The sequence below is a fragment of the Leopardus geoffroyi genome, chromosome D4 (assembly GCF_018350155.1).
Source record: "Leopardus geoffroyi isolate Oge1 chromosome D4, O.geoffroyi_Oge1_pat1.0, whole genome shotgun sequence".
Classification (NCBI taxonomy): Eukaryota; Metazoa; Chordata; class Mammalia; order Carnivora; family Felidae; genus Leopardus; species Leopardus geoffroyi.
Genome location: NC_059342.1, coordinates 93,620,340 through 93,638,581, shown reverse-complemented (window position 1 = coordinate 93,638,581; position 18,242 = coordinate 93,620,340). Strand labels below are relative to the sequence as shown.

The following is an 18,242-nucleotide window of genomic DNA, read 5'->3' as shown; positions in this document are numbered from 1 at the left end:
TCCGTCCCTGCACATGCCGACAGCAGGGAGAAGGTGGTATCTGGAGGGTGGGTCACCGGTCTCTCCGGCTGAGGGCGCGGGAGCCCACCCCCGGAGACCTAGCCGGGGTGGGGTGGGGTGGTTCTGCCCCTCCCCCCAGGGTGTCAGACTCCCTACGTGGTCCTTGGCCTCCCTGAGACCCTGGCGAAGAGCTGGGTGGGAGCTCGAGGGGACTCCTGGGCCGCCCAGAGCAGGTGCGGGCTCAGCGTGTGGACTCTTGCTCTCTTGGATGCACGGAGCTGGGAACCCCTGGTTGCCGTTCCCAGCACCCGTGCCGGTCAGAAACTGCGCTCGCCAAGCCAGGGATCAATCACGGCATCTTGCGTTTATTGGGAATCCGCCACGTTCTGTGGGAAATCAAAGAGTTCGGCAGCCTCTCAGAAGTCCGTGGCTTCCTTATCGGTCGTCTGCGGAGGGACAGTTTTGTGCTGAGGGGCCCGTCCTGCCTCTTGAGTGCAGTGTGCACAGCAGCGCGCACCTGTGAGCGGTGACCCAGGGCTCCACCCGTGTTCCTGGTTTGGGGACGTGCTTCAATCCCGTAAGCTGCAAACCCTGTGGAAAAGCCTTTCCGCGGGCTCTCGTGCCCCCGGATCTCTGGGCCGTGTTTGAAACTTTACGCGCAGCTGTAATTCTTTTACAATAAACGGGGTCTTTAAAAACAGGCCGTTTCAAACGTAGCTCCCCCAGCTGGTGTAGGAAAGAGGCTGCACGGTCGTTGGGCTGTGGCAGTGAGGAGCAGCAGCTGTGGGCAGGACCCCGGACCTGGGCCCCCGCCTTGGCTGGCCCTCCTCTGTCCCAGGCCCTCTGCTTGCCAGCGGAGCAGCTGGGAGAAGCGTCGTAAGGCACGCGGTTCGGTTGTGAGGTCTGCGAGGGACTGGCACAGCGCGGGTGGGAGCAGAGTCCTCCTCTGGGCTTTGGGCCTGGCCCCGACCCCGCCGCCACGCCCAGGTCCGGGTGCGGGGACACACGTCCACCCTCCGCTAGTCCACTACAAGCCACCGGAGGAGTCCGCGGCCTCTGAACCCACCGCCCAGGTGACATCCTTGCCCTGGGGAAACCGGCTTCCGTGGGGGTGTCGCCGCAGGGTGAGGGCGTGGGAGCAGGCGGCCTGGCGGAGCGGCAGGCTGCATTCCACGCCGCCCTTTGCGTCAGCGGGCGGGGAGGTGCCCCCGTGCTGCTTTCCGGAGGGGAGAGCCGCAGGCACTGGGGCCCGGAGCAGCAGGGCTAGGGGCCGGGGCCAGCGGGTCTTCCCCAGCCTCGGTGGGGCCGCGGGGGTGCAGCGTGGGGACCGTGGCCCCGTACGTGGAGTCTGTGTCTCCCTCCAGAGAGCGCGGGAGGTCCGTGAGCACCAAGATCTGTCAGAAGCTACTGGCAAGCTGGTTGGGAGACGGTGCTCCCCGCCTGCTTATATTTCAGACCAATTAGCCACCACGTGCGGCCACTGGAATTGGTCCCACCGGTTGTTGGGGAAAAGACCTAAAACTCAGCAGCCTGAACCAACCGTAGCCCTGGCCGAGGAGCCAAGGCCTCCAAGGGAGATTGAGAGAATTCAGTGTTAGGTGTGCAGGCTGTGCGTGGGGGGGCGGGGGGGGAGGTGGGGGGCACTGGGGGGCTGGAGGGCTAGGCCGCGACACCCCCCCCCCCATGCCAGGTCCTTGGTCAGCTGCAAGAGAGGGAGGGAGCAGCACCTTTGGACAGGTCACCCTGCGGGGGACGGACACCGTGCCCTCCTCTCGCCTCGTCCGTCCGTGGGTCTGCAGAAAAGCTGGAGTGGCCGGCGCTCCCCGCCGGGCGGATCTGCGCGTAGGGCTCGAGGTGCCGCTGTCCTCACGTACGTCTCCGCTCCGACAGAGGCAGGCCTGCTGCCCTCCCCGAGGACGCCGCACCTCTGCCTCTCGCCCAGACCTCACAGCCAGGAGCACGGCCAAAGAGCCCTGTTTGGTCACTTGTGTCCCCGGGAACGATGACGGGAGCGGCGCCACCCCTCAGGACCCCGGGGTTGGCAGGCCAGAGAGCAAGTCAGGGCTGCAGAGCCCTGGCCCGGTTCTCATCCAGGATCAGCGGGGATGGGAACTCCCGGCCTTGCAGATACACCTCCAGCGCCTGGAAACAAGGATGTCATTATGTCCACACGTTAACCTCTGTCCCCAGGTGGGGTCCATATTCTGCCTTGAGTCCGTGTGGGGTAGGGCCAGACTCGCTCCCAGCACGAAGGGTCGCATGCCACTTGCAGACCCAGGCCCTCTTGAGCCCAGATCTTCTCAAAGGGTCCACGCCGGCATTCCTTCCTTGCAAGGCTCCCACAAAGCCTGGCTGGAACCCTGGCCTCTGGCCTCTCCTGGTCCTTGGGGCCTCCTGATGCCTCACCCACCCTACATCCTAGAGGATCCTCTGTATTTGAAAAACTATTTGTCTCATCGGTAACGTGAGGCAGAGCTGTGACTTTCCGCCCCAGCATCCACCACTCCCCAGCCCTCCTCCCGATCATGCATCCCTACCCCAGAAAAGACCCGAATGAGCCAGTCCACTCTCACCTCTCCAGAGTATGATACCAAAGGCGAGATCTCACAGATGGCAGGAGGCTCTCCGCTGCTGGGCAAGCTGTGGGAGCCCATGTGTCAGTACCTGCTCCTCGGTGCGTGCCCTGCGGCTGGCCTTGCCTGGCCCAGCTCCCATAGATCTTTTCTCAGCACCACTCCCTTCCACGGCACCCCCAGAGCCCTCGGCAAACTGCCCCTGACGTGAGTGATCAGCTCTGATCTGGGCTGGAAGACACCCCTCAGCCCTGCAGGTAGCCCGCACGGGTCCCCGTGAGCAGCGTGACTTAGGTGGTGGCTCTGTCGTGCCCTTTTCCAGCCCCGAGACGTGACCTGCATTGCTGTTTTTCTACACGTCATGCCTAGGTCTTGGTTTCAGAGCTTACAGACGAGTCAGGAAGGCTGGCAGCCACCCACCTTCCCCAAGGCCCTGAGCAGACCTCGAGGAGTTGGGCTCAAAGCTGCAGGCAGTCACTGTATGGCTGGGCCGGCTGCGTGGCCACCCATACTCAGCGTGGTGCTGGAGCCCAAGCTCCCAGCGCAGCTCAGACAGCAGTGGAGCCGGCAAGGGCCTGGGGTGGGGAGCTGGACCCTGACACCCTTGTCCTTTGAGGAGCATGCTGACGGGCACACTCACCTGGGCAGCTCAGGGAGCCGCGCCCCACACGCGTCCAGAAAGTGGGCCCCTGCCTGCAGGGCCCAGCGGTAATGCTGCAGGAGCAGGGCGCACCGAGTCGTGGTGGGGTTGTCGCTAGCAGCCGAGGCAGCATTCTTCAGAGGAGAAAACTCCTCCTCCCGAGACACTTCGAAGGCCACGAAGTTCCTGTGCGGACGACAACTAGTGACCAGACGTCCTGACCCAGAGGCCCTGGTCCTGAGCGGGCAAAGCCTGCACCGGGCTCACGACGACTAAATGGTGGTCTGTTCCACGCAGGAGGCCCCACGGTCACCGCGTGTGTCTTTGTTTCTGAGATCCCTGGGGCTGCCTGATTTCCCCGCCCCCCACCCCATTCCCACCTGCCAAACCCACAGACCCTGAGGCGCCAGATTGAGGGCCAAGTCCCCTGGGAGTCCCCCAGCCACCGGCCCGGGAACAGCCTCCTAACCCCGACCAGGAGCAGACGGAAGGCTCAGGAGTGGCAGGCGTGGCCCCCAAAGCACAGCCCCCAAGACTCCAACTGCTCCAGATGTCACCATGCTCACACTGCAGGGGCAGTGTGAGCCCCCTTCTCTTGCCCCCTTCTGGAGCCCGCCTACAGCCCCTAGACCCCACTGCAGAGGTGCACCCCCACTGTCCCCCACAAGCCTCCACTTCCCAGCCCAACTAGGTCTCAGAACCCACCACCAAAACAAGGAGAGGAGAGAAAGAAAAAAATAAATGACTTTTGCCACTAACTTAGCAAACGGGAACACATCAAACACAAACTTCTCCAGCTTTATCCCATTTGGTTTTAGCGGCTTTACCAGATTTCCCTCCTCATCCACGTACGGGACCTTCTTCACAGCCACGTGTGGCTTCAGCAAGGGCTCAAACTCACTTGGGGGGGGGGGGGAGACAGGAGAACAAAAGAAGGAAAGACACGGTTCAGACGGGACACCCCTGGGAGCCCCCTCCCCACCTCTCTGCACACCTGGCCAGGCAGGATGGGCCGACAGACGGACACCGCAGGGCACAGGAGCCCCGGGAGCTGAGCCCTGTCTCCGGAAGGACACAGGCACCCTCTTACGCTCCCCAGCCCGCGAGAGAGACTGGCACCACTGGCCACATCCCCGCCCAGGTGAAATGGCAGCTGGCAAGTCGCAGGGCAGAGGTGGGGCCTGAGGCCACAGCCACTGTGTGGGGAGGAAGAGCAGGCCAACCGGGCCCCAGAGCCTTCTAGCAGCTGCTAGAGGTCTGGTGGCGTTGGCCGACTTAAATGCACCCCAACCCAGGCTGGCCCCTCACCGCAGCCCCGCTGGGCTCAGGCCAGCCTCCCTGGCCAGCACCCTTGGCCACCTGCTGAACACACCTGACGACAGCCCGGAGGAAGCCTCGAGTGAAAAAGTGGTTGCAGATGTTGCCCAGGTGGTAGAGGAGGCTCCCATCGGGCCCGCGAAGCCGTGCGGTCTCGGGGCTGATCTCGCTGTACTCCACCACCTGAGGGACTCCGTCCACCTGGCACACCACCCCCACCGGCTCCTCCGGGGACGCCTTTTCCACCACCTGCAGCCGAGGCAGAGACAGGAAAGGCTGGCGGGGGCGGGGCCGGGGGCGGGGCGAGGCAGGCAGCCGGGCAGTGGGCGGGGAGGCTCACCTTGGCCCCACAGTCTGCGCCGCGCAGCACGCAAAAGCCGACGAAGGCAGGGTCAGCCAGCCGCACGAGAATGTTGTCCACGCAGTACACGTGCACAAACTCCACTCCCCGACGCTCCATGTCCTCTAGAATCTGGTGATCTGACAGTGCGCGGTACAGCCCTCCGTTGCCATCTGCCAAGGGAGAAAGGGACCAGTCCCCGGGGCTTCAGCCATCCAGTCCAGAGTCTGCTGGAGGCAGGAGAGGCCCCTGGGGCTGGACCTTGTACCTGAGGCAGCTCTGTGTCGCTATCCAAGTAGCCCTATGGCTGTGTCATGCGACACGTGGGAATCAAAGCCCAGGGAGAGGAGGCCAGTCGCCCAGGACCACACAGCCTTCTAGCATAACGTTCTGGCCGCGTGCAGCCCTCCTGACCTCCGATTAGCTCCTTGTTCTAGACCAGGCAGCGCTTCCCTGACTCAGGGGCGGGGCATACCTGGGGCCATGGCAACCTTGTCTTTCTTCTCCAGGATGGCCCTGCCATCAAAGGTCACAGCAGGCAGCATGCGCTGCTCAAACATGATCACGTTGTTGGGGTCCAGGTGGAAGAAGTCGTGCTCCTCGAAGAACCTGGCGGTGGGCTCCAGCGTGAACTCACTTGTCATGATGTACCTGCGAGGAGAGGCAGGGCTGAGCAGGCCCTTGGAAGGGCCCGGCCGCTCGGGGCGGGGATCCAGGGCTCCGATAGGGGCTGGCCTCGGAGTCCGGGCTGGGGGCTGGGGGTTGGGGGTTGGGACTCGAGTCTTGGTGTGGGGCAGGGCTGATGCTGCGTGGGCAGGGGATCATTCTGGGGACAGGGTGAGGAGGGAAAGGCACACCAGGGTATGGCGCACTGGGTCCCGCTGCGCTCGCTGGCCAGCTGCTCCACCCGCCGAATCCGTTCTGCCTGCAACTGGTACAAGCTCTTCCCGCTGGGCAGCCCCACCTGATACATGCCCTTGGGGTAGGTCACGCCTAGGCGAGTGCCCTGCCCACCAGCCAGCAGCAGCACAGCCACCTTGTTCAGGGCGATCTGGTGGAAACCTGGGGGCAGAGGGTGCCGTGAGGGGACCCCTGGGACCTGCCATATAACCACCCCCTCGCTTCAGAGCAAGCCAGACGTGCGCCCAGGACTCTAAAACTTCTGAGAGCCACAGAACAGAGATCTCCAAATAACATTCCGACCTCATGTGGGCCAGGGCCCCATCCAAATCTGACCTTGTCCAGACCCATCAGAGGTCCTGATGATGTCCTCCAGGGCTTATTCCCAGCCTGGGTCCTTCAGAGGGAACACCAGGTCAGACTGGTCAGAGCAGTCTGGTGGGGGCCCTGGGCAGCTGCCCTCCAGGAGCACCTGCCTCACCCGTAAGGCCAAGAAGCCGAGAGTGCACCCGGGGCCAGCGCGGTTGTGAAACGGAGCGTGTACAAATGTGCAAGGGGTTCCCTGCTGTCAGTACGCTTGTGGCCTGGGCAGCTGACCATCCAGGTGCGCGCCTGCACAAAGCACTCGCTGGAGGGGGAAGCCGCCTGAGGGCGGCTGCCACCTTCGCAGCTTCTGGAGCCCTACACCTGAGTCGCGAGCTGGTGTGTGAACGGAGACTCCACAAAGGAACGAGGCGCGCCAAACTCCTCCAAGTACAAGCTCTCCTGTCACCCCACTTTGGGCAAGGCCCCCTGCGCCGGCCGGGCCCACCCCGACCGGGGACCCCCGCCCCGCCCCGCCTACCTTCCTCCTCCCAGAGCCGCCGCGTCTCAGGGTCGCACCGGCTCGCGCTGCCCACGCGCTCAGGGGGCAGGGGCCGCAGGCGCGCGGCCAGGCCGGGCTCCGGGCCCGGGGGGCACGCGCAGGCCGCAGCCGCGCGCTGGCAGTGCTCGCGCAGCGCCTGGGGCTCCAGCGCCTCCAGCTCGGCCAGGAGCGCGGCGCGCGGCCCCGGAGCCAGCTCGGCGCAGAAGCGCAGCAGGTGTTCCTGGCCCGCGCGCTGCAGCCGGGCGCGCACGTCCCGCTCCGAAGCCATGTCGCCGCGGTCGGCCGCGTCGGCACTCGTGACTCGCGCGCTCCTACCGGCGTCACGGGACCCGGCGGGCGGTGGCGACCCCCGGAGGGGCGGGGCCGGGGCGCCACGCCCCCGCCCCGCCACGCCCCCGAGTGCCCCCTCCCTCCTCCGGCCCCGCCCCTCCTCCAGGGGCCCCCTTCCCTCTCCCGCCTGACTCCGCCCCTATCCGCGCGGCGCCGGACGCTGAGGGGCCGAGTCAGAGGGCTAGCGACGCCCGAGGCGTGGGGGTCCGGGGGCCCCGAGTCGGGAAGCCCCGAAACCCGCGATCCCGGCGCGTGAGGGCGGACTTCAGTTCCAACGTACCCCCCTCTGGACCCCACAGCCCTGAGGGTCAGGGCACCCGACGTGGAGACTGTGTTTGCCTTGACCAAGACCCCTGGCGTCTGGGCTGGAGAGGATAGAGCCGGATCGTCAGTAGGGTCGGCTGTCTGGATGCCGCCAAGGCCTCCCAAGAGGGCCACCCAGCACCCGCGGGGGCTTCCTCCTTCACACCCTTCGTCCTTCGCATTGCCACGTAACCAGAACCGCTCAGGTTCGCCCTTCGCCCTGCCGCATTATCTTAACTATGACTTTAAAATATTTTCCTATTATTAAAATAGAGATCTTGATGTCTATAAACTCCCTTGTGAAAAATAATGAGAGTAGCTTGGGCCATTTGGGGACAAAGCTTCCAAAAAAAAAAGTTTTTATTAAATCTTAAAACAAATTCGAATGGCGTTTTGGGACCCGAAATGAGAAGTGACCTCTCCTCCAGACCTGCCCCAGCTAACCCCTGTTAAGGCTGTTACATCCACGCGACTCGTGAAACAGAATGCTACGGGCACCAGCGACAGTCACAACAAAGTTTATTACAATGAGAGGCAAGGCCGACCGATCGGGACCAACACTCTTGATAAGAGTGCCCCCCCCCCCCCCGGAACAGCGGGTGTACAGAGTTTTTATAGCCGATCACATCGTTTTATCATCACCTGGGAACAGAACAAAGAAACAATTTCCAGATGAGTTAGAAACAGTTGCCTAATGAGGTGTTTATTTTAGACTTTCTGCCTCTAAGTTGCAACCAGTGGATCTCCTTGACCCTGCCTCTGATGCTCCATTCTTTGAACTTTTGTTTCCTTAATTGGTGAAGCCTAATTTACAAGAGTATGAGGGTGTTATTTTTCAAGCTAAGAGTTAGCCCTACAATACAATTTAACCCTTACAAGGCAATTGTGTCTCCGTGCAGGCAGGTTCTGTATATAGAAACTCCCACATGTTCCTTTCGTGGGTTAGGAAGGAGAGCTTCACAGCCCCCTGGGGGTGCACTCTAAATTCTGGTGGACTTTTCAAGGATGGCCTTAGGCCTGCCTCAGGACCTTTGCACTCGCTGTTCCTCCTACCTGGACCACTCTTTCCCAGAGACTTCCTGCCACACTCTGCCAGGTCTCTGCTCCTGTGTCACCTCCTTAGGGAGACCATCCCAGCTCATGTTGGCTCAGACAGCACCTTCCCATCCATCTCTGTTCCTTCCTGCCTTTCTGCGTTCTTTGCTGCCCGACTCCCCTCAGAAAGGAAACTCCACAACAGCTGGATGTAGTTTGGTTCACTGCTGTGCCCCCTCACTCTAGATGAATACCCAGCACACAGGAGGAACTCAAGAAATGTTTGTTGGGTGAATGAGTGTTGAATCCCACATCTAGCACAGTGACTGGGCCACAGCAAGGGTTCAGGGAGTGCTCTCTGAATGAATGAATGAATGAATGAATGAATGAATGAATGAGTGGTCTGCTCCAATAGTTTGTGGCAGTTGAAGGGCAGTTTGGGGCAGATGTTGGAGGTGTGCATGGGAGGTAAGGAACCAAGGAGCGGAGTAGGTCCCACACCCCAGGCCAGAGTCTAGGGGAACCCTTACGCCCTGCACATGTGCCCTTGAAGGCAGGTGTCACGTGAACTCAGGGCTCATCTCAGAGTGACCCCCAAATCTCACTTCAAGGTGGGGGTGGGGCTGAGATTGGGAGGGTTTGGACAATTGAGGCTGTGTAGCCAGAGGCACCTAAAAAGCCAGAAGAAGGAGAGCTGACCCACCTGGGCAGACAGGTGGGAGTGCCAGGGAGGCAGGGGTGAGTAACAGCCTCCTGGACCACCTGCCAAAGGCAGGCTTTTGGCCAAGGCCCCTGGTTGTTACTGCAGGAATAGAGACCAGAGAATCGCCAGAACTGGGCAGCTACCTGTCCTTGACTCCATGCTGCGTTAGGCAGGGGACAAAGGGGCCCAGTCCCCCTGTCCACCTCCAAGGAGCTCCAAGCTGGCACAGTGAGAACATGATCACAACGGGGATGGGCCCCTCAAAAAGTACAGGGGCCACAGGGGACCCACCTGGCTCGGGGCTCTGGGAAGCCCGCCGGGGGAGATAGCAACACTGAAAGGTACAGAGCTAGGCAAGTGTCGGGCCAGGCTAGAGAGGAGGAAGCTGTCAGAATTCAGGACAGGAAGTACACGAGGGCCACGCCTCAGTCCCACACCCAGAGCTGGGACTCACTCCAGTTTTTTCTGTACCTTCCTCCAGTGCCTAGCCAGAGAAGCCCACCGGGAGGCCGGCAGGCCAAAGGCCAGTGGGGACTTCCTCCTCCATGGCTCCTGACACTCTGAGCAGGCCTTGCTTTCTCTGCACGGTGGACTCAGGCTCACAGTGGCCCTGGCCTGGGTGCTGTTGGCCACGCTGTCCTGCTGCCCTGAGCTGTAGCAGCATCGCTTGCCGCTGGCCGCTGGCCTCCACATCCACACAACAACCCCCCCCCCCCACCACCACCACCACGGAGCTGTCCCTGGGCCTCCCCATCCCACCCAAGGGTGGCGTTTCCACTGTGACCTCCAGGATGAGGCTTCCCCTGTGCTGGTCACCCACTAAGCCTCCACTGCGGGCCAGGCTGAAGCCAGGCCTTGGGGTGGCCCTGTCCTGCTTCCAGAAAGCACAGGGAAGGACCCATGGGGAGAGAAGCACAAGAGCTAGGAGAAAGCAGCCTTATGCTTTGAAGGTCAGGACATCTAACCAGACTTCCAAGGGTGGGTCAGGTACCTGAGTGGGGTTTCAAAGGACGCACAGTGATTGGCCAGGAGCAGACAGGGAAACATGTTCCTGGCGGGACAGCTACCATGTGCAAGGGCCCAGAGGTGAGAGAATGCTGGGCACCCTCAGGATGGGGGATGGGGCAGGGTGTGCTGGAAGGAGAGGAGGAGGGAGAGGCCAACTACAGGCAAAGCGGCCTGAATGCTGTTCTGGGACTCTGGCTAGTCCTGTCCCTGAAGGGGAAGGCTGGGATGAGCTAGGCTCCACGGGGAAGCTCCAGGCTCACAGCTTTCTAGGTGCTTCCAAAATTCCTTACCATAAAGGAGCCTCAACTCTGAGGCGTGTGAAAGGTAGTAAAGGAAGGCCGCATTTACAATGGAGTCAGGAAGCCCTCGCAGGGGGGGCTCTCATGAACAGGGCACCTGTCCCAGCGGACCGCACGTCCTGGGCAGGAAGAAAGTCACCTTACCGCCCTAGCAAGAGGAAGTTCTCTTCTGGACGAGACCGCAGGCTAAGCCCCGGCCCCCTCCCAGACTGACCAGACAGAATGACTGGATGCTGGCTGGAAATGAAGCAGGGGCCGCTGGGGACACAGGGCTGCCTGGCCGGGAGCGCCTGGGGAACCGCTGGAGGAAGCGTCCAGCCAGGGGAAGAGGCCGGAGCAGAGGAGAGCTGGTCACCAGATGGGGATCTGGGGACACAGGAAAAAGTGGCTTTGTCCTGCAGTAGGCAGGAAAGGCCAGGCTATCCCCAGGGACAAGGGGAGGAGCCGGCAGCAGTGTGGACAGACAGGCCTCTGTAAGGGGAAGCGTCCTGCTGGCTGGAGCCCAGTCCTCTTGGGACTCTCCTGGCACCTGGGCCCCAGAGTCGAGGTGCCTGGAGCCGGGGACCCTCAGCGAAGAGTCCCCAGGGGAGTCAGACAGGGAAGGTGACTCCCAGAGGAGGTGTGCTCCCCATCCTTACCCCACGAGGCCACCTGGGGACAGGTTTTCGTAGGGCGCCGGGCCCCGCCCCTCCGAGAGGGCTGAGCCGCCGCGAGAGGGGGAGGGGGAGGAGAAAGGGGTCCGCTCGGGGCTCCGCCCGCCACCCGCGAGACCCGGAGGAGGCCGAGTCGGGACCCCGCCCCCAGGCTAGTACCCGTGTCTCGGCGCACCCCCGGCCCCTCCCCGCCCGGCGGCGGGAGCGCGCGGGGCGGGGCGGGGCCCTCGGCGGAAAAATCAAACCGGGCTGGCGGCCTCTCAGCCAATCCGGGAGCAGACGGGCCAGCTTCGGCCAATGGCTGCCGCGAATGCTAATGAGCGCTGACGCCACGAGAAGGGTCCATTCAAAAAGTCGCAGCTATTGTCGCGCCGGGTTGCGCGCGCCGGCCGGGCCCCGCCGTCGGGCCCCGGGGGGACGGAGCGCGGACGCCGCGGGGACCGAGCCCAGGACGGAGCCCGGCGGCGGCAGCCCATGGCCGGAGCCGCGATGGCCGAGCCGGGCCACGGGCCGCCCGCCGCGCCCGCGCCCGGCACGGAGGGGCTGCCGCGCGCCTTCCTGCAGAGCCTGCGCACGCTGTTCGACATCCTGGACGACCGGCGGCGCGGCTGCGTGCACCTGCGCGAGATCGAGTCCCGCTGGCAGGGCGCCGACGCGCGCGAGCTGCCCCGCGGCGTGCTCGAGGGCCTGCGCCAGGTGGCCCCGGCCAGCGGCTACCTGACCTTCGAGCGCTTCGTGGCCGGCCTGCGCACCTCGCTGCTGAGCCCCGACGGCGGCCCGCGGGGCCAGGCGCGCGCCCCGGCCCGGGGAGGCTGCCCGGCGCGGCCCGGGGGTCAGCCGCCGCCGCCGCCGCGCCTGGTGTTCGCGCCGGCTGACGAGCCGCGGACGGTCCTGGAGAGGAAGCCCCTGCCCCTGGGCGCGCGGCCCCCGCCAGCCGTCCCCGGCGGCGCGGCCCGGAGCCTAGAGAAGCTGTGCGGACCCGCAGAGGCAGCGCCCGGTCCCGCGGAGCCCGAGCGGCCCCAGGGCGCGGCGCTGGAGCGGAGCCCGAGCGCGGACGCTGGTGAGTGCGGGGCGGCCCCCAGCCCCGCCTCGTAGCCGCCCCCCGCCGAGCCCCCGCGACCGGCGCCTCAGGCCAGAGGCGCAGAGGCGCTGCGGCCCTTCTCCTACCGCGGGGGCCGGTAAGCGCCTGGAGGGAAAGCGGCCTCCTGGGTTCCCGGTGTGCTCAGGGGCCAGCCCCTCCCCCTCCACAGCTGGAGGCCATCGTAGGGCCCAGGGGCTGGTGGATGACTCCCAAACTCCACCAGGAAGCCACTGTACAGGCCTGAGCTGAGCACTGAGGACCCCTGCCCCACACCTGGGGACACTTAGACCCTCGGCCGTATCCGTGGTCACTGCCTAGGCAGAGTTTTCCTCTAGTGCAGAGGAGAGAGGGGCCCAGGCTGGGCGGGGGCCCTCGCTGCCTTTTTGGGTTCTCAGTCCGGCAGCTCCGCTCAGACGGCTGGGCTTGCTGCCTCCACCACTGAGGCCAGGGCCCGCCGAGGTGGCCCCGAAGGACCTGGCCTGGCTGCCAGGAAGAGCGAAGCGGTGGGTGAGTCTCCAGCCCAATCTTCAAGCCTGCAGGGGTGACACCAGGGAGAGACCCAGGCGCAGCCACTGCTTGCCTAGCTTCCGGTCCAGTTGGCAGTGCTGGGAGATGGCTGAATGGCTCCCCTGTGCCCCCCCCCCCCCGCCATGGCCGCTGCCAGCCCTTTCTATGCCTTCACTGCTCTGCCAGCTTCATTGGACCTCCACCCCAGCCTTGCCCATGTCCCCCAGCCCCATGACTGGCGCTTGGAGCCACAGTGGCTCCTGGCCTCCTTGGTGCAGCCGTCCAGAAGCCCACCCCAGGCTGGGGGCTCCCCTGCTCCTCACTGCCCCACCACTCTGTCCCTGTGGTGTGGGCAGGCAGGGGGCGCTTCTGAGTGCAGGGCTAGTGCCGTCCCTGTGGCTGCATGCAGTTGAAAATCAGCCATGGGACTGGGGTTTGGAGGCCTCAGACCTGCAGTCCTGCTCTGTCCGGGTGCCTGACACCACAGAACAGCTTTAGTCTCAGGCCGGGCTCTCACTGTCACCTTTTCCAGGCAGAGACCCAGACGAGAGGCATGGCATGTTTTGGCACTCCAAGCTCCCCCAGATTTCCAGGACGAGAAAGCCCTCATACTCACAGGGCCCCCCGCTCCGGAGATCCAGGGGCCCCTTCCCTATCCCCTGCTGGAGCTCAGTGCACCCAGGCCTGCCCTGGCCCCCTTGGTGCAAGCTGCTAGCTCAGGCCCAGACGGGGACAGACAGGGCTGCGTCCACCTGCTGTTCCCTCTGGACATCCAGCGTGCTGTCATCTGGGAATCTGGGAGCTGCCCCCACACCAAGCCCGGGGGTTCTGAGGTTCCGTGCTCTCTAGCCTCCCTCTGGTGTATCTTCTGTGCCAGCCATGCAGCATGGGCAGGTTGGGACGTGAACTCTGGGCTGGCTCGGAGCCTGTCTGCCAGGGCCGGCTGGAGGCCTGCAGAGACCTGGTGCCAGCCCTGTGGACATGTTCCCTCCTTGCACCACCGCCCCCAGTGCCGGGGGCAGAGCCTGTGAGGCGGAGCCTGGTGTGGGGGAATAGGGCTCGGGAGCCAGGAGGGTGACCTTCTCCACACCCGCACCCTGCTCTGCCTCGCGGGTTGCCCTGCAGGCGCTCCCCATCCCCCGGGGAAGTCAGCTGGCCCCGATGGCTTTTCAGCCCCAAGCACACTCAGCTGCACACACTTCACCTGCACGGACTCCCGTCACCCCTGAAGGCCCCGGCAGACCCGGAGGGAGAAGCAGGGACGGCCAGAGGCCTGCTCACTCCCCCCGTACTTAGCAGCCCGTGAGCCCCTGCAGTGTACTCGAAGCACCCTGGGCAGCGGGAGTGCTGAGAAGAACGGGGTAAAGCCCCTGCCCCAGGGCGCTCGTGCTGGGGCATGTGTGTGGGCGCACACATTTGTGTTGTGTGTACAGACAAGCAGCCTCAGCGGTCACATGGCCCTTACCAAGGGAGGGACGAGGGGAGCTGGTGGGGATGGAGTGGGGAGCCAGCCGCCAGCCAGGCACAGAGGCAAGGTGTGTGCTGCGCTGGGCCGTTGCCCATGCCCCCAGGATGGGTTGAGATGGGGAGGGCCTGTGCAGAGGCTCTGAGTCGCCCATGACCCCAGAGAGACGTAGGCCTGGACACCCAGCTGTGCACCGCCAGGCTTGGGGTGGGGGACGTTGAGCTTGACTAGGCAGGCCTGGAAGCGACCCAGGTCCTTGCCCCTCTGCGGCAGGTGCAGCGGCCTGCAGGGCCCGGGAGCTAGGCGTGGGCGATGCCCATCGGGCCCCCCGTGCCCGAGGGGAACGTCGGAGGCACACCATCACCAACGGCGTGGACTGTGACCTGGTGAGTGAGGGCTCTGGGGGATTCTCCACCTTGCCTGGGATAGGCCTTGGCCCCCACGCTTGGTCTCCTGGACCACCCCTCTGGGAGGTGGCAGTCAAGCCTGGGTTCTGGGGGACCTATGGCTGGAATGTGAGTTAATTACAAACATCTGTCCCCGTGTCTGGGTGTGAATCCACTTGAGACGTGGCTCTAGACCACACGAAGAAGGCCCTTAGGGAGAAAGCAGCCTCCGTGCGCCATGCAGTGGGCACGGCCCCTCCCCAGAACTGCCCCTGCACCAGCCGGCTTCACGAGGCTGTCCTTTGCCAAAACTGAGCCGGGGTCCCCCGCTGCGTGCTCGCCATTTGCTCCAAAGGAAGCTGCTGAGCTCGGGGGGTGTCGCCTGCGTTCCTGTGGGGGAAGCCTGCGTGGAGGGGCCGAGAGAGGACAGCCCGCCCGCAGGGGGACAAACGGGGCGGTGCTTCCCAACAGGGGCACGCGTAGGACTCACGTACAGGCGCGTGCGCCGGCAGAGCTGTGCTGGCGCGGCTGGCCTGCGCGGGCGCGCGTCCGAGTTGCGGGGCGCGCGCCGTGTGTGTGTGTGTGTGTGTGTGTGTGTGTGTGTGTGTGTGTGTGTGCGCGCGCGCCATTCACACGTGTGCGTTGCCGCACGTGCAGCTGAAGCAGCTGAAGGAGCTGGAGCAGGAAAAGGAGGTGCTGCTCCAGGGTCTGGAGATGATGGCCCGGGGCCGCGACTGGTACCAGCAACAGCTGCAGCGCGTGCAGGAGCGCCAGCGCCGCCTGGGCCGGAGCAGGGCCAGCACCGTGAGTAACGCCGCCCGGGACCGGGCTGTCCCCGTCCCTAGGCAGGGTGACGCCCCCTGCACCTGCAGGAACCACCCACCTAACCCCAGGCACCCCCAGGTAGGCACAGGATGCCCTATTCCGGGACACATCGCCGTCCCTCCTCCCAGGGTGCTGGGACCCCCACCCCCGACACACACACACACACACACCCCGTGATGTCCCCCACCGGCAACACCCGTAGGCTCCCTCTCTGCTCAAGCAGTAATTTGGGGAGACCAGAGTGCCACCTGTGAGGGCTCTTCTCGAGGCGCGGTGGCTGGTCCTGCTCTCTGACCTTCCCCTTGTCTGCTTTCCTCTCAGGACCTTGGGACTGAGGGGAGCCCCCTCCCGCTGGGCCGGCTGCTGCCCAAGGTCCAGGAGGTAGCCCGGTGCCTGGGGGAACTGTTGGCCGCAGCCTGTGCTGGCAGGGTGAGTGCCCCCCCAGACCACCCAGCGCCCGCCTAGGGCCCGTGCCCATCTTGGTGCCACCCCTCACCCTTGTCCTGGAGGCTAGGCCTGCCTGACTGTGCCCTCCCGTAGGCTCTGCCCTCATTGTCCTCGGGGGCCCCGTGCCCAGCCCTGGCCCCCACCTCACCGTCAGCCCCAGGCTGGCAGCAGCAGACCATCCTCATGCTGAAAGAGCAGAACCGGCTCCTCACGCAGGTGAGGTGCGGGGAGGGGTGCAGGGTGGGGGCTGGAGGCCCGGGGTGCCCTGACCGACCTCCCGCCCGTCCAGGAGGTGACCGACAAGAGTGAGCGCATCACGCAGCTGGAGCAGGAGAAATCTGCCCTCATCAAGCAGCTGTTTGAGGCGCGCGCCCTCGGCCAGCAGGATGCTGGGCCCTTGGACTCCACCTTCATCTAGCCGGCCACGGGCGCGGGGCTCTTAGGACCTGGCCTGGCAGTCAGCCTGGGCAGGTGCCTCCTTGAGCCCCACTTAGGCTAAAGATCACCTGACTGGCCTGAACACGGGTTTCTTCCTCTCTTCCGGCCGGGGCTCCCCCAGAGCGCCGCCCCCCCCACCCCCAGCCCAGGTGGGGCCAGCAGGCAGGCTGTGCCCCGGAATGTCTTGTGGCTCCAGATCCGGACTCGGTCCTGGCCTGGGGGGCTAAACCGGGGTGGGGCTTCATTGTGCTGTCACAGCCTGAAGCTGCTCCAGCGGCTGTCAGCGGTCAGCGGGGGACTCCCCCTCGTGTTTACCTGGTCTCTGGCAGCCCTGGGCAGCTCGGCTTTGTGGCAGGCCTGTCCTCTCTGACCCGGGGTCTCGGGAAAAGACAGTGGTTTCCCCTGGCCTGCACTTCCGACCACAGCCAGCAGAGGGGCCTCACACACAGTAGCCAAGAGCTGCCTTGGAGCCGCCGCTGGGGGTTTCCTCCCGGGTCTGAGTCAGGGTCCCTGAGGGGGGCTGGAGCCCCAGGTCTCGGGGCTGGCCGTCCTTCAGCCGGGAGCACGTGGAGGGGAAAAGGGGTGGTTTCTAGTAGCGGGGTCTGCCTGTGTCTGGTTTTGGGGGAGAGTGATCAGAGTTCATGCCTGGGCCGAGGCTGGCCTCCTTGCCCCTCCTCACAGATCCCAGACCCTAAAACAACTCGGGCCAGCTGTCACTCCTCCTTGCCAAAACTAAGCCCCACGGAGCGACCTGTGACCCAGGCTCAGGGCCTTGGGCCCGCCAGACACCCCAGCCAGGGCAGGATGTGGTCACCAGGGTTGCTCTGGTGTGCCCCTGTCCTGGGGAGGGCCCTGTCCCCAGGAGCGATGTCCGCATGGGCCTCCCGATGTGCCCCAGGGTTCCTCATAGGCCAAGCGCCCCCACCAGGACCTACCCCACATGATTCGGGGCTGGACAGTCAGCTCCCACCTCCGGTCTTTGCAAATGCTCTTCTGTCTCCTGGAACACCCTCCCCCTGCTTCACCCGGCTCGCTCCTACCCAGCCCTCCAGGATGGAGTGAAGGACCGCCCAGAGGCCGGAACAGTGAAGGTGGCAGCCTCTGGGCGGGCGGGCTCGGCAGCGGTGACCTCTGGGGCGTCCGCCACGCCCGGGGGTTCTGCGTTCCCCGTGCTGCCTTCACGTGACTCGGGGGGCAGGAGGTGGCGCGTTGTCCGCCCCAGGCGTCTTCTAGCGGGAGACCTTCCGCAGAGCGTGCCCCTCCAGCTGAGGGAGAGGTGGAGTCGGCAGGCAACTCGGATAGAAACCCCTCGTCCTTGGGGCTCTGTGTGGGGTGAACAAACGTGTCCTCTCTGCGGTCTGAAGTCAGGCGACCTGTGGGGCGCTAGAGGCCTCAGGGGAGACTTTTAAGCGGTCCTAGTCTGCTGGCGGAAGCCAAACCCTGCTCGGCAAAGCGCCGGTGACATTTGGGGCCAAGTAAGTGTTGACGGGGGAGGGGCTGTCCCCTCCTGTGTGACGCCGACCGCCCTGGCTGCTGTCCACGCACTCGGTTCTGACAACCAAAATATCTCAAGACGTGCCAAGGCGTGGTGGCGGTAGAGACGCTGTCCCTGCCTGAGGAGTCTGTCCCAGAGGAGACCGTAACTTCACTTGGTCTTAAGGGGCTCCCGGAGGTCAAGTTCCAAGGAAAATGAGCATCTCCAAGGTAGATTTTTTTGCAAACACTGTGAGGAGCCTCCACGACGAGCCAGCAGAAACCGCCGATTCTGCAGACGGTTCAGACAGTGGAGCGATCAGAGAATATGAGATGATTTTTGTTCGTCTAAAGAAATAAAAAGGATTCTTGAAAATACGAGCAAGAAAGAGTGTTCATACTTTCTTATTCTGTGAAAGTATAGTCTATAAAGGTGAGCAGTAAAGCCTGACAAAAGAAACTTAAAAATAAAAATTGAAATTGAAAACCCAAGTGGACTAAAGTTGAGAATGCTAGTGAAAAACGAGCTTAGGAAATGATCCAGAACGCAGCCCAGAGACTCAGACCGGAAGCACAAATGAGAGGGGGCGTCCTGGAGGGCAGAGGGACAGGGTCACCCATCTGGTTGCATTTCCTAAGAGAGGACGAGGAAGG

At 64.1% G+C, this 18,242-nt stretch overlaps 2 protein-coding genes across 3 annotated transcripts; one reads left to right on the top strand and one right to left on the bottom strand.

The window, feature by feature from the left end:
- Positions 1–345: 345 nt before the first annotated feature.
- UAP1L1 (UDP-N-acetylglucosamine pyrophosphorylase 1 like 1) lies at positions 346–6,969 on the bottom strand. Of its 2 annotated transcripts, XM_045470383.1 has the most exons (9): positions 6,615–6,968; positions 5,728–5,932; positions 5,346–5,521; positions 4,871–5,043; positions 4,586–4,779; positions 3,973–4,113; positions 3,214–3,399; positions 2,574–2,640; positions 346–2,142 (listed from the first exon to the last, which is right to left on the bottom strand). In XM_045470383.1, the coding sequence occupies exons 1-9, from the start codon at positions 6,901–6,903 to the stop codon at positions 2,059–2,061; spliced, it is 1,515 nt and encodes a 504-aa protein (XP_045326339.1). In that variant the 5' UTR covers positions 6,904–6,968; the 3' UTR covers positions 346–2,058. The 2 variants fall into 2 exon arrangements, with proteins under 2 accessions (XP_045326339.1, XP_045326340.1); XM_045470384.1 differs by lacking the exon at positions 2,574–2,640 and having other exon boundaries at positions 6,615–6,969.
- Positions 6,970–11,314: 4,345 nt separating this feature from the next.
- Positions 11,315–17,966, top strand: SAPCD2 (suppressor APC domain containing 2). Its single transcript, XM_045470252.1, has 6 exons — positions 11,315–12,026; positions 14,293–14,405; positions 15,063–15,209; positions 15,552–15,659; positions 15,771–15,893; positions 15,967–17,966. Exons 1-6 carry the CDS (start codon positions 11,441–11,443, stop codon positions 16,093–16,095), a joined length of 1,206 nt encoding a protein of 401 aa, XP_045326208.1. The 5' UTR covers positions 11,315–11,440; the 3' UTR covers positions 16,096–17,966.
- The last annotated feature ends 276 nt before the right edge of the window (positions 17,967–18,242 follow it).

What these genes read in the sequence shown, in the direction of transcription:
- UAP1L1 (XM_045470383.1), bottom strand. Translation starts at nt 6,903, where the DNA reads ATGGCTTCGGAGCGGGACGTGCGCGCCCGGCTGCAGCGCGCGGGCCAG. An exon ending in GCGGCTCTGGGAGGAGGAAG is followed by an intron (nt 5,933 to 6,614) that starts GTAGGCGGGGCG and finishes CTCTGCCCCCAG; the next exon opens with GTTTCCACCAGATCGCCCTG. An exon ending in GCGCAGACTGTGGGGCCAAG is followed by an intron (nt 4,780 to 4,870) that starts GTGAGCCTCCCC and finishes CCTCGGCTGCAG; the next exon opens with GTGGTGGAAAAGGCGTCCCC.
- SAPCD2 (XM_045470252.1), top strand. Translation starts at nt 11,441, where the DNA reads ATGGCCGGAGCCGCGATGGCCGAGCCGGGCCACGGGCCGCCCGCCGCG. An exon ending in GAGCCCGAGCGCGGACGCTG is followed by an intron (nt 12,027 to 14,292) that starts GTGAGTGCGGGG and finishes CCTCTGCGGCAG; the next exon opens with GTGCAGCGGCCTGCAGGGCC. An exon ending in GCCGGAGCAGGGCCAGCACC is followed by an intron (nt 15,210 to 15,551) that starts GTGAGTAACGCC and finishes CTTTCCTCTCAG; the next exon opens with GACCTTGGGACTGAGGGGAG.